Source organism: Furipterus horrens, unplaced genomic scaffold, assembly GCF_987537825.1.
Source record: "Furipterus horrens unplaced genomic scaffold, mFurHor1.1.pri manual_scaffold_1, whole genome shotgun sequence".
NCBI classification, from domain to species: Eukaryota; Metazoa; Chordata; class Mammalia; order Chiroptera; family Furipteridae; genus Furipterus; species Furipterus horrens.
This window is the reverse complement of record NW_028327171.1, coordinates 7,545,530-7,558,586: the sequence shown is the minus strand read 5'-3', so window position 1 is coordinate 7,558,586 and position 13,057 is coordinate 7,545,530. Positions and strand designations below refer to the sequence as shown.

The 13,057-nt window shown below is 55.1% G+C and overlaps 1 protein-coding gene across 5 annotated transcripts in view; it reads left to right on the top strand.

Annotated features, from left to right (window-relative positions):
* Positions 1 to 10,158, top strand: part of TMPRSS2 (transmembrane serine protease 2) — a 33,331-nt gene extending 23,173 nt beyond the window's left edge. For all 5 annotated transcript variants that reach the window (XM_090271849.1, XM_090271865.1, XM_090271858.1 and 2 more), the window contains 7 exons: positions 1,486 to 1,529; positions 2,398 to 2,569; positions 4,053 to 4,228; positions 4,635 to 4,730; positions 6,659 to 6,801; positions 7,096 to 7,248; positions 8,608 to 10,158. In XM_090271849.1, coding sequence (XP_090127975.1) covers positions 1,486 to 1,529; positions 2,398 to 2,569; positions 4,053 to 4,228; positions 4,635 to 4,730; positions 6,659 to 6,801; positions 7,096 to 7,248; positions 8,608 to 8,619 — 796 coding nt within the window. In that variant the 3' untranslated portion in view covers positions 8,620 to 10,158. The remainder of the gene's footprint in view (positions 1 to 1,485; positions 1,530 to 2,397; positions 2,570 to 4,052; positions 4,229 to 4,634; positions 4,731 to 6,658; positions 6,802 to 7,095; positions 7,249 to 8,607) is intronic.
* Positions 10,159 to 13,057: the final 2,899 nt, after the last annotated feature.

The following is a 13,057-nucleotide window of genomic DNA, read 5'->3' as shown; positions in this document are numbered from 1 at the left end:
CTACAAATCCCTTCATTGTTATTATCATCATGTTAATCTGCTAACTGTTAACTCTCCTTTACTCTTTAACATGAAAAAAAGTATATGTCTGTTTTTCTTGATCTTATTCCAGAGATTTCCCCACTTGGCTTTCTCCCACCTCCCTAATCTACCATCAGTAAATTTCAGAGAACCCCCTCCTCGATTGCAATGTGTAAAATAAGGTGCAAAACTGCCATTCTCTGGAGCATTTTGTCAATCCGTTGAGATTTTGCTTGCTGGCAGTTGTCATTAGCTTGGCTCAATAAACTCATAAAAAATTATTCCAGGTTTGGACATTCCTTACGTTGGCAATATCTGAGTCCCTTGGCTCCCGGTGGGGCTCGCCCGGGCGCCACACAGCGGTGTTGCCTCGGAGAGACCCAGCCTCCCGACTCTTCGCACCAGGACACTCCTGGGGTCCCGGGAACCGGGGAGCGTCTCCGTGGGAAGGGGCTGTACATGGCTTAGAGGACTCGGGCTTGTGTTGGGTCGTTTGGGGGATGGTTGAATGAAGCAGGGATTTGCTTTGGATTGGATGCTCTCAGGAACTGAGGCTGATTCTTGGATTGGCATCTGAGTGCTTTTTTTCTCGAAAGGGCTGGCCTGAGGCCAGGCTGCCTCCGGGACTGGCAGATTAGCTGGAGCCAGCGGAGGAGGCGGACGGTCCCTGGCTGGGCCAGGTCCATGGGGTGTCTTCAAGGCAGGAGCAAGCAGCAGGCTTATTGGTGCCCTGCTCCTTCCCAAAGCAGGGCGGCCCCTCGTCGGTGTCCGTGCACCTGTTTGTGTGCAGTGGGACTCGGCCAGCTGTGAGAGCCCGGGTGGCAGGGGCAGCTTCTCTGCTCCTCAGCGTGTTGGGAGGAAACTCGACACGGCAGAATGCCTGCCATTTCCCTCTCATCTGCCACCTCGATGGTGTACCTCCTGAACCAGTAACTTCCTTTTCTTTCTGCTCCTGGGCGAATAATTGATGGTATTATTTTCTCTGTGATTGATGTAAAACAGTCATAGGAAACCAAAGCTTACCTGTGGTTCCCTTACAAAATTAGAGGACGATGTTAAATTCCAGAGTAAAAATACTAGCTGCTTTCTCTCTCTTCCCCACGTCCCCGCTCTCTAAAAAGGCAATGGAAAGATGCCTTTGGGTGAGGATTAAAAAATAATAATAAAAATGGCTGAGGTTGTGGCGTGCTTACGCTCAAAACCACCCTGTGAGTTGGTGCTATTATAGCCCATTCTGCAAACTGGGACACGGAGGCTAAGTGACTTGCCCACAGTCGCGCAGCTGGGATTGGGACCCACACTCTGTCTGTCCTTCACCACTGCCCCCTGTACGGACTTACTGTCCTGATTCGAGTCTTCAATCATGGGCCCTTCCATGTCTGGGGAGCCAGGGGGCTGAGCACATTGGAAGAAAATATCCCTTTCTGTGTATTTGTGACCAAATTTCTATTTCTTCTTTTGTAGTGATGTCTGTTCATCAAAAAACGTGGTTTCTTTACGCTGTATAGGTAAGTGAGTCTTGGATTTCCTTTTTGTTTTTTCAAAGAGGAGACATTTTGTACCTTTGGTCACATACCCCTGTGTCTTTGGGAAGGTGGAGAGAGAAGGGACCCCGATCCTGAGCCACCCTGGGTGGAGCCGGAGCCCTGTGGGCACCCACCCCCATTCTGTGCTTGGGTTACTTAGGGTTTCTAAACCCTTTGGCAGTAGAGAAGGCTCTGTCCCTGTGCTGTCTCTCTGGGATGGCCTTGTCCTGTTCCTTTAGGGACTCTTGGTCCTGAAGCTCAGCTTTTCTGATTGAAGGGGTGAGACTAGCAGTTGCTCCCAATGGCCCCGTGTGCCAGTGGTCCTGGCAGGATCATCCCAGCCAGGCTGGGCTCAAGCTCCTTTGGGTACCAAGAGCGTGGTGCCCACCCTGCCCTGCGGCCCCACCGGCCACCTGCTGCGGAATGTGACCAGCCAGCCACAGGAGGAAATCCCTCCTTTGCTTTGTTCAGGAATCTTGAGCATTCAATCTCGCTAGGCCTCAATAGGGTCCCAGGGCCTTTGTCACCCAGGACCCACCAGCTGGGTATCTGGAATCACAGTGTCAGCTGAAGTGGTGCTTCCCAGAGTGGGTGGGCGGGGGGTGGGGTCTCAGGGGAGCTGGAGGAGTGTCCTCTCGTCCCTCTAACCAAAAAGAAACCAGGACATGTTCTCTCCAACTCAGACCCCCAGCCAACAGGAATGAGAGGTGACAGAGTTGTCTGCCAGCCCGGTGCGGCCTCTGGGACGGGAGCTGTGTGGGCACACCCTGCGTGGGTCGGTGTTGGGGTGGGGCCGGGGGACCTGGACTCTGCTCCCTGGCCGACTGCATTGTGCTTTTGTCGCCTTCAGAGTGCGGGGTCAACAGGAAGATGGGCCGCCAGAACCGGATCGTGGGCGGGACGAGTGCCGCCCTGGGGGACTGGCCCTGGCAGGTCAGCCTTCACGTCCAGGGTGTCCACGTCTGCGGAGGCTCCATCATCAGCCCTGAGTGGATCGTGACGGCTGCCCACTGTGTGGAAGAGTATGTTCACCGTGGGAGGAGGGATCCCGGGTTTGGAGGTGACTCTGCGGCCATGTGACCTTGGGCCCAAAACCTTCTGACCTCTGTCAGTTCCAGGTTCCTTGTGTAGAAGCAGGGATCCTAATGGTGCCCTCTGTGTGGCATCAGATGAGCTCCTGCATGTGAAACATGTAGCCGAGCCCATCCCTCGGCAAGCGTACATACATGTGGCGCCTGCTGCATGCAGGGTTCTGGGAGCAAGGATGCAGGGTGGGGCTTGGGTGTCACTGTCCCTTCCTGCCATTTAGGGAGCTCTGGTCTCCTCTGGACGATCAGATCAACGAGTGTCGGTGGGGAGAGACCGCACTCAGACCGCTCAGGAATCTCACACTGCCCTGCCGGGAGCGGGGCCTCCCTTAAGCCTCCTCGGCCACAGCACCAGCCTCGGGCTGGGAGGGGCAACCGTAGGCTAATTTATAGCGTTAGCACGTTTGTGGAAGAGACCATCCTCCTTCCTTTTTTTTTTTTTTAAACTAAGGATTTTTTGGTCACATATTGATTTTCTTTTAGGAACGCTTTCTCATCAGAGCTATGTTTCTGGGTCAGAGTGTGGCGGGGCAGGGCCTGGCTGTGTGGCCTCAGGCAGTTCACTCAAGGGGACTGACTGTAGTGGCCGTCTGCTCCTCCCCAGGACTGTGGGGAGGGCTGAAGGAAGCAGCACTTACTACCCACATTGGGGCCCTCCTTCCCTCCCCTGGGCTCTGACGGCTCACTAGGATTCGGGGTGCTCTTAATGGCAAACACCCCGATGAAGGTTATGCCTTGATGGCTATAGACCTAGAGTCTATTCATCAGCACACAGTTATTAAGCACCTACTACGTGTCAGGAAATGCCCCAGCATATACAGGGAGGTAAGACCTGGTCCTGCCAGAAATGAGGTTTAAAACCCCAGAGAGGCATTTAGGTCCAAGAAAGAAATGGTTTTGGAATTGCTGCTGCCGAAGCTCAGAGGAGACACAGGACTCACCCGGGAGGTGGAGCAGGGGCTGGAAGGGGGACGGTGTGCGGGGCCACTGTGCTGAGGTGCCCGAGGCCTCCTCGCCGGTCTCGTGGGCTTGGACGGGTCGTGGCAGCCCTGCGACCCTTGGCTCCGGCGTATGACTTTGGGTCATCGAGTGACAGTGTCACATGTGTGGTTCCAAGTGACAGTGCCACATGTGTGGTTCCGGGTGACAGCGTCACATGTGTGGTTCTGAGCGACAGCCTCACAGGTGTGGTTCCGAGCGACAGCCTCACAGGTGTGGTTCCGAGCAACAGCGTCACATGTGTGGTTGTGAGAGAGAGCATCACATGTGTGGTTCCGAGCAACAGCGTCACATGTGTGGTTGTGAGTGACAGCGTCGCATGTGTGGTTCCGAGTGACAGCGTCGCATGTGTGGTTCCGAGCGACAGCATCACATGTGTGGTTCTGAGATGTGAATGGTCTTCCTCTCTCTCTTCCAGACCTCTGAACAATCCACGGTACTGGACGGCCTTTGCAGGGACTTTGAGACAGTCTTTCATGTTCTACGGAAATGGGTACCGGGTAGAAAAAGTGATTTCTCATCCCAACTATGATTCCAAGACCAAGAACAATGACATCGCCCTCATGAAGTTGCAGACACCTCTGACTTTTAACGGTACCGACCTTTGTTCATGGGGCTCACAGTGTAGGAACAATTTTGACCAGATCTGAGGGAGAGCTTTGTTGGAGATAAACTGGTGTTGTGAGAAACAGGAGGGAATTTGTGTTGTGTTGGCGGGGGGAGGGGAGGGCATGCGGGAGGGTTGGCTGATGCAAGGGTGCTCAGCAGAAGCCAGATCACCCCAAAATGGGCCTGTGTGGAGAGAGGGGGCAGTGAGCACCACGCTTCCTCCACAGTGTGCGGTGATTAAGTCATCACAGAAAAGGGTTTCAGCAGCTGCACCGTTGACATCTGGAGCCGGCTTATGCTAGTGGGGGGCTGTCCTGTGCAGCGTAGGGGGTTTAGCAGGATCCCGGGCCCCTGCCCACTAGCTCATGGTCTTTTCTCCTACTTGAAACAGACAAAGTGAAACCTGTGTGTCTGCCCAACCCGGGCATGATGCTGGATCCAAAACAGCCCTGCTGGATTTCCGGGTGGGGGGCCACCTACGAGAAAGGTGAGGTTCCCGGGCACGTGAGTCTGCAGGGCCCGTGAAACATGGCGCTGGGCTGGGAAGTGGGAGGCCCGGGTTTCAGTCCTGGCTCTGCTCCTGAATGACGGGGTGACTCTGGGCTGGTCTCAGTCTTTGTGCCTCAGTCTCCCCGTCCGCTGAATGGGAAGAACCCTACCTGCCCGATTGAACACACCAGGTTCGTGTTCAAGTCGAATGGTACACTGTGTGGAAGCTGCTGGTTGAGGGATAAAGGCTCTGTAAGTGTGAGATGTGTAAAACCCCCCTGTGATCATGTGTTATTGTTGCTAACAGGCCACCCCGGAAGTCAGCTACCCTCTGATGGCTGAGGGATAATGGACTTGGTGGGGGTGGGCATGCATGGCTGGTGATGGCCTTTGTCCTCTGCCCTGACCCCCCAGAGACAGAGAATGAACTAGGACCCCTCCCACCCACCCAGCACAGGCCTGCTCAGCTCCCTTCTGTTGTAATGGCTTTTCATCTCAGATCAAGTTCAAATGAAGGGATCCCAGCTGTTTCATTTCTGGGGCATGTGGAAGCGCTTAGCATTCTGTGTATGGTTCCCACCCTTCTTCCTAAAAGTGTTCAGGGTACACAGAGAACAAATCCTTTAGAACAGGGTGCAGAGGACAAGGACTGGGTGACCTGGGGTTTTTTTGGGAGAGTGTGGCGGTGGGTATCCCGTCTAAAGGCAGTTACTACGGTTGAGCCTTATAGTTCGTTGCAAGCAAGGCTGCCCAGAAACCAAGGTGAAAAGAAAATCAACAGTTCACTTGCGGAGAACCTGCTGCGGTGGGAATGCCCCAGTGAACAAAAAGGACAGAAATCTCTGCCCTCGGAAACGTATTTCACTTTGTCGTGTGGATTTCTGAGGCAGGATGTGGTCAGACAAACCAGAAACAACTGTGGCTGCTTTGAAGAGGAGCGGGTGGGTTGTGGTCCAGGAAGGCTTCTTGGAAGCAGTGACATTTGTGCTGACATCCGAATGACAAGAACGTGTAAGGAGCAGGAGGGTATGATGAGCCCGCGGCGAAGGGGTAGGCTGGGGCCGGATTGTGTCAGGCCTCACAGGTTATGGTGAGGACACTGGGTTTTATTCCTTGTGAGATGGGGAGCTGTCGACAGTTTTAAGCAAGGAAGTGACAGAATCTGATGGCCGTCACAGAAAGGATGTGGGCAAGAGTAGACAGAACACGATGGTGAGGGAGCCCCTGCTGTGGTCCCCCCTGACGCGTTGGTGGCTCAGACCTGGGTTTGGGCGTGGAGGGAGTGACTGTGTAGATGTGGGCTAGAGCCTCCAGATTTGCTGACGGACTGAATGTCAATGGGGGCAAGAGTGACACGTCAAGGGAGGACAGCTTCCAGCCTGGTGATGGGACCTGCAGGCAGGGGGTGGCGCCGTGTCTGAGCCAGGGCGTGCTGGTGGTAGGTGGCGGGGTGGCCAACGTGAGGCCCAGATGACATCACGTGGGCTGAGCAAGGCGGGAGAGAACAAGTGGAGACGCGAGTGTGGGCGATTGTTCAGAGACCTTGGAGAAGTGAGGCCGTGCGTGGAGGAGGGTGTGGGACCAAGAAAGCTGGTCTGCTTAAGGTGGGGACGGTCCAGGGAAGGGGATGTGATGAGGGAGGGAGGTTGCTCCTCCAGAGCCCAGTCGGTGAGTGATAACCGAGGACGCTCCCGGAGCACAGGGCAGCGTGTCTCCTCCCCAAAACCAGAACCGAGAGCCGCATTAAGCCCAGACCCGCCAGCTGCGGGGATGACCCAGGCTCCCCCGCCGATGACTTGGGAGGTGGGCGGTGGGCAGGGCCCCCTGTGAGCTGTCTGCAGTGCATGTCCCCAGGAGGGGGTCTGCTCTTCCTGTGAGGGCTGCGGGCTGCCCTGATTCCGCAATCACAGGGTCTGTCCATCTCAGGGAAAACGTCGGACGTGCTGAATGCCGCGATGGTGCCGCTCATCGAGCCCGTGCAGTGTAACAGCAGATACGTCTACAACAACCTCATCACGTCAACCATGATCTGCGCTGGATACCTGCAGGGGAACGTTGATTCCTGCCAGGTGACCTCAACCTTTGGGCCTTGCCTACCCCACCAAGGGGATGAACTCCTCTCTCACCCCATGAGAGATAGGGAGCCGTGTCCCTGGGGCAGCTGGGGGCCATCATGGCCGCTAACGGTCATGGGTGAAAGGTTTTGTGCGATCAACCACCCCCACGTGCTGCTGTTTCCTCCAAAAGAATTTTATACTGTCTAAGTGTCCCCCACCCGACCCCCACCCTCTGTGCAAGGTCAGCGGTGTGTGCATGGTGGGTGTTGTTTGAACTTCTGCTCTGTTCCTTGCTGTGTTCCCCAGGGTGACAGTGGTGGTCCTCTGGTCACTCTGAAGAGCAGCATCTGGTGGCTGATTGGGGACACGAGCTGGGGGTCTGGCTGCGCCAAGGCGAACAGACCAGGAGTGTACGGAAACGTGACGGTATTTACAGACTGGATTCATCGGCAAATGAGGGTGAGTGACCTGTCCTCCCGGCTGAGGTGCTGCGTCAGAGCCCGGACGGACGTCGATGAGCTGCGGCCCTGCTGCAGGAGGCTAAAGGCTGGCCCCCATTAGCATCATGCAAACAGCGCCTCTCCTGACTGCGGTTTGCATTTAGCATGCCCCTCCACCCCGCCCGCCAGTGTGCCCGTCACCACTGGTGGGCCTCCTCCCTTGCATGCTGCCCAGTGGTGCCTGGATGAAAAAAGTCTGGGGCTCAGCTTGGCAGGGCGAACCGTACACGTGGGCCTGTGCTCCGCTCGCTTGCACGGTCCTGGCTCCACCCACACCTCATCAAATCCGGATTTTGGTGAAGGGCAGAAAGCGCAGAGATGCAAATTAGCCAGCTGAGCTGTGACCGAGCCCTGTCCTTTGCGGGACTGTTGAGTGCACCCTGGGCAGGTCCCATAGTTTGAGGGTGGAGGAGCAGCTGGGATTCTCCGGTGAAGATGGGAGGTCTCAGGGGCTCCCTGCAACCCTGCCCTCTGGGACTCCCAGCCCGACCATGCTGCTTAGCAGAGGCCTCTTCCCAGGCACTGCCCGGATCATGGCGAGAGCCAGATCCCTGTCCACCCCAGGGCCCGGACTGGCCGCTTCCACAGATTTCTGCCCCGGCCAGCACTGGGCTGCCGGTGAAAGAAAAACTTCTATTTTGTGTCCCCTCCTGTCTCCAGTCTGGGGAAAGAGGGGCAGGACCTGACCTGGCCCCCAGATAAAACTGTGGGACTTAATACCTTCTAGTGACCACGGCAGCAGGCCAGTTGGCACCTGGCAAAGGGCCAAGTGCTGGAAATAGACAACCCAGCAGCTGTTCTGTTGGGGGCTGCACAGTGGAGGGAAGAGGGTGGGCTGGGGTGGGCCTGGGCTGTAAGCCAGGCCCAGGGGTGGACTGTCTGTTCAGTACGGGAGAGAGCAAACCACGTGGTCTGTCCAGGGCATGGCCAAGGGCTCGGCACGGCCAGAACACCCCAGTGAAAGGCTGGGTGGCAGGAGAGACTGTGGGCAGCGAGCCAGGATTGTTAAATGCCCAGTGTCTTAAAGTGGCTGAGTCAAGCTTGGTTTTTCCCCAGCGAAGGCCTGTGTCCTAGCTGTGCTAAGCGGTTGGCTTCCCCACACACACCGCTCCCTGCTTCCTCCCGGTTGTCGACCCAAACACCTTTCCTCCACTGTCAGCCTAACTCCTTGACCTTCATGCTGTAGGAAATTCATGTCCTTTTGTCCTATTAAACTTGCTCATTTGGTGTATAAGCACCTCGTCAATCTAGGGCAGGAATAACTTTCTACTGTTTTTATCTTAAGGAAATAACATAATTTCTTCTCCCCTTTGAACAGGCAAACAGCTAATGAGTCCGGCCTCGTCACTGACACCGTTCCACGAGAAAATGAAGGGGCTGATGTTTAATTCCCTGTGCGTAATGTATTTTTAGAAATGATTCAGAGGTCCTTTCATTTTGATTAAATAGCGAACTTGTCTGTCTTTGGCACTCTCCACAGTTCTGTGCAGGCCATGATGCCTGACCTCTTGTCCAAAAGGGGTGACGGGCTAGGCTGGGTGTGGGTGCCTAGGGCCGATGCGGGGTGGACTTTGCCCACTGGCATCTTTCTTCTGAGCCCACCCAGGGGATGCCCAAGGGGTTGGGGACCTCTCAGCCACTGTGGGACGGCTTGAGATGGAAGGGGACAAAGCCTGGTGGGACATGCAGGGACACCCTCTGGTCCCACTGCTACAGAGGGCCACCTGGGGTAGCCCCAGGGCATGTACCCCCACAAGCATTTTCCCTGATCATTTTTAAGTGCCTTTTTAGCAGCCCTGGATGGTGGCTGGAAATAAAGGGACCAGCCCTTCATGGGTGATGATATGATCATCATTTGAAAGGGCATCAGAAATCTTTCTTCTTTTTTGGGGGGGGTGGGGGTATGAGTGTACAGCCTGAGGCCTTGGAGCAAGGGTGCCACTGCAGACGGTTCACTGCGGAGCAGTGAGGGGCAGGTGGCCGCTCTGGTCGGATGGGGCTCTGCCCGGGGACAGCAGCCTTACCCTCGCCCTCCTCCCTGGCCTGCCTCCCTGGCCCACCTCCCAGCCTTCTTGGAGATGTGCACACCCCGTGGTCCTCACAGGAGGGCCAAGTGCGCTGCCATGCTCACCCTCTTCGGCCTGCTAATCACAGGAAACTGAGGTCACCTGGGGAAATCAGGGATGTGTGATTCAAGGCACACTGTTTCCACGGGACGTTTCCAAGTGTTACTACCTCAGCGCCCATGGAATCTTGGCTGTGATGCTTCTAAGTAGTTGCTACATTTGGTTCTTTGAAACTATTGTCCTTGCCAGTGCAAGCTGCTTTTACAAGTGACTGGCTCCTCACTCCATGTTCTGGAAATGAGTTTGCTGAAGAACAGCACCGTGCTTGTGACACAGAAGAGAAAGGTGTATTTGGGCCTCCGCGCGGCCCCTTCCAGCACCCCAGTTTCCCCTGGAGGGGAGGGTGATGCTTGAATCGCCAAGGGGGAGCGTCAGTGCTCTGCCTGGACTACTTCCCCTGAGGTTGCGCTTTTGGTCCCATGCGCTGGTTTCCAAGAATGAAATGATTCTCCTGCTAGGACTTGGAATGGAAAATTATACAACCCCATCTCAGGACTCTCCTCGGGCCTCGGGCAACAGCGTTCCCGGAGGCCTTCCAAACACACAGCACTGAGGTGCCTGCTCCCCAAGCCGGATGTTAACAAGCCTTGTCAGGAGACTGTGCCCCTCCTTTAGTACTTCTTTTTATTTATGTGACCCCTGTCTGTCTTCTGTTTTGTATCTTTTTTTGTTTGTTTGTTTAAACTGTAAAATTGAATTGTGAAATGTTGTACAAATAAATTATACTTTTCTTTTTCCAAATATTTATTGAGTCTTTGGAGCCCTGACCCACCTCAGCTGAGCATGTGCATGTCCAGTTTTTCGCCATGTTCACCAAAGCCTGCTAGTATGGAATTGCGGGTTATGACTACATTTTAGTGTGCAGGCAAATTCACAAATAAGAGATCGTGAATGATGATGGAGTATATATCTGAAAATGTCCACGTGGCCAGTGGACAACGTTTTCCATTATAGTTTTCACTTTGGATTCATCATGTGAGCGGTTTTCCTTTAGGATGGGGCTGACTTCACTCAAAGATGTTGCCGGTTTGCTGAGACTAAGGAAATAGGGATATTTTTGTATTTAAAGCTTTAGAAAAACAGGTTCATTTGCTTAATATAAAATGACCCTAAGTACTAGTAGTCAAGTGCAAACAGTGTTCATGGACGCATGTCATTTGTGCTGATCCTGTGGTTGCCTCTCTCAGCCAGGCTGACAGGGAGTTCCTAGCATTGAAATACGTGCCCACCTGGATTCGCCTCCCGCTTAGCAACATGTTAAGAGAACCCTCTGGCTTTACACTCGGGCCCGGTCTGTTCCCAGCTCTTTCTCTCTGTTTTACGGTCCCCCGATCCTGCTCCGATTTCAGAGCCTTTTCCTGTTCAGACCAAGGCTTCGTCTGGAGCCTGACTGGGTGAAGAGCCACAAATCCCAGGACCACAGCCCTGGGCTGCCTTGGATGACGAGGGCGGGGCGATGTGGACTCCAGAGCTGTTTCCCGACGTGCCCGATGTTTTCAGAAAAGGCTGGCGTTTACGCTACGTCTAAAGTAACATTGAAGAAATCCACGACGGTACCAGCTAGCTCATTGTACAACGACCAGCTCCATCCACAGCGGTGTTTGAGCCGTCACGGGGTTTTTCAGCTTTGTCACTTCCTGCACAGCCACGGGACCCCTCATGCCCTCTTCCCTGGAAAGATAAGGTGGGACCTGGCAGATGGAAAGCCCAGGCATTGCCCCTTCGTTGTTTTTACCGCGACCTGGTGGAGGACTGGCCACTGGGATGGGAATGCTTTTGTCTTTGCTTTTGCTTGGGAAGGACAGTGATAAAGGCAGGGCCCCCGCAGCATCTCAGAGGGTGCCCACAAAGGCAGAAAGTCATTCGAACAAGTGCCCAACATCTCCCCCCCTGCCCTGACCTTGCGGTCAGGTCAGTTCCCTCCAGCACCTCACCTTGCTCTGCTCCAAACTCAGCCTGATCCTGCGGGTCAGCTGAGCCCCTGACGTGCCCGGAGGGCCCACGAGTGGGCAGCGTTGACATGTGAGCCTATCCTGCACGCATTCTACAGGTTGGACAGCAGAATCCGGGGATGTCCCTCATGGATGTGGGGCGTGGGTGGGGGGCCCCGGGGGCAGTTTACCCCTTTGCCTGAGTCCTGCTGCCTTCTGAAGGAATCACCCGAAGTGACTCCAGGACTATTTCTTCCTGTGTCCTGAGAAGTTGGGAGGAGGGACCATGCACTTCTGCCCTGTCGATGGCTGACACTGCAGGCCTGGGAGATCCCTGGACACCTGCTCTTTTCAGCCAAAAGGAGATTGATTGTGAGTCACCATCAGAGTTACTCCCCTGCCCCCCCCATCCCTGCCCCACCAGGTAAATCCCCCATCTGAAGCACATTACCGTTGTTCTTCCTCCATCCTCTCTGGGACTACCAGGAAAATTACAGCAGCAAAGAACCCTTGGCAATGCTGCCCCGTGTGTTTCTGATCCCCCAAATCTGCTCAGTGGCCAGGATGCCTGGTATTGAAGAAGTCACTCAGGTCGGCCGTTAGGGGGTGCCAGCTCCCAGGCCCCAAGGTAAGAAGCCGGCCTAGTCTCTTAAAGGGACATGCCTCGTACAGGACTGGGGATGCGTGCACTGCCTGCTGACCTGTGTTCTTAGAAAAGCCTATGCGTGTTGGTATAGCGTTTCCTTTAAAGATGAGTCAAGCTGGCTCCTGTGAGCAGTTGGTCCTGGGCCAACCTGCAGGTTTTTGGCACCCGGGAGAGGCGCAAAGGTGCTCCCCCAGAGGTGCATTGTTCTGCCATTCCCTCTTGTAAATAAATCTTCGTATTGTCCCAAAGCGTTGAGCAGCGGGGAGTGTCAGAAGTGATCTGGTGGCAGGGGGATGGATGGGAGGGGACACTGTAATGAAGCCTACCTCTCTGACCCTGAGAATCGGCTGCCCAGCTTGGTCAGAAGCCCTTCCTTTCCGGACAGCTTGGTAGAAAGTGCTTCTGCCACCCATGCGGTTGTGCAGACTGGGTCTCCCCGGAAAGCCCTTTCTCACGCACCCTCCTCTGTAGCACGGCTGACACACCTCATCTTTCTGCTTGTCCCCTGACCACCTCTCTTCTAGGTGCGTGGTGCTTCATCTTACTTTGGAGGACATGGTACAGGTCCTTTTGGACACCACACCCCCCCCCACTCCCCCAGCTACAGCCCTGTTTTTCAGTGTCCTGTCCCTGAGCTGGCATGGCTGGGTGTCTTTGAGCGTCCCCACCCCCGACTAGATCAGGGGTCGTGACTGCTGAGCTCCTCCAGTGCAATCATGGTTAATATTCCACCATCTCTGCTTCCCGGACCACCCCCAGCTGAGCCTCTGCCTGCCGGGGCCCCTGTCCTGCTTCAGGTGTCTGTCTTTAACTCCAGGCAGATGCCCAGGGATTTACCGATTGGGCGCCTGATCAGTGTCCATTACCAACAACGTAAGCTGTTTGCATCACGCTGTCTCACTTCATTTCCCATTTCCCTTCACGTGGCGGTGAATAACCGGCACGCCCTCTTCTCCTCAACTTCCGCGCTGCTACCTGGCCCAGCCACAGGGCCAGCATCTGCTCCCCGGGACTCCCACCTGCTGTCATTGTCAGGCTTTTCCCCCAAATAAAAAGGGAGCCAGA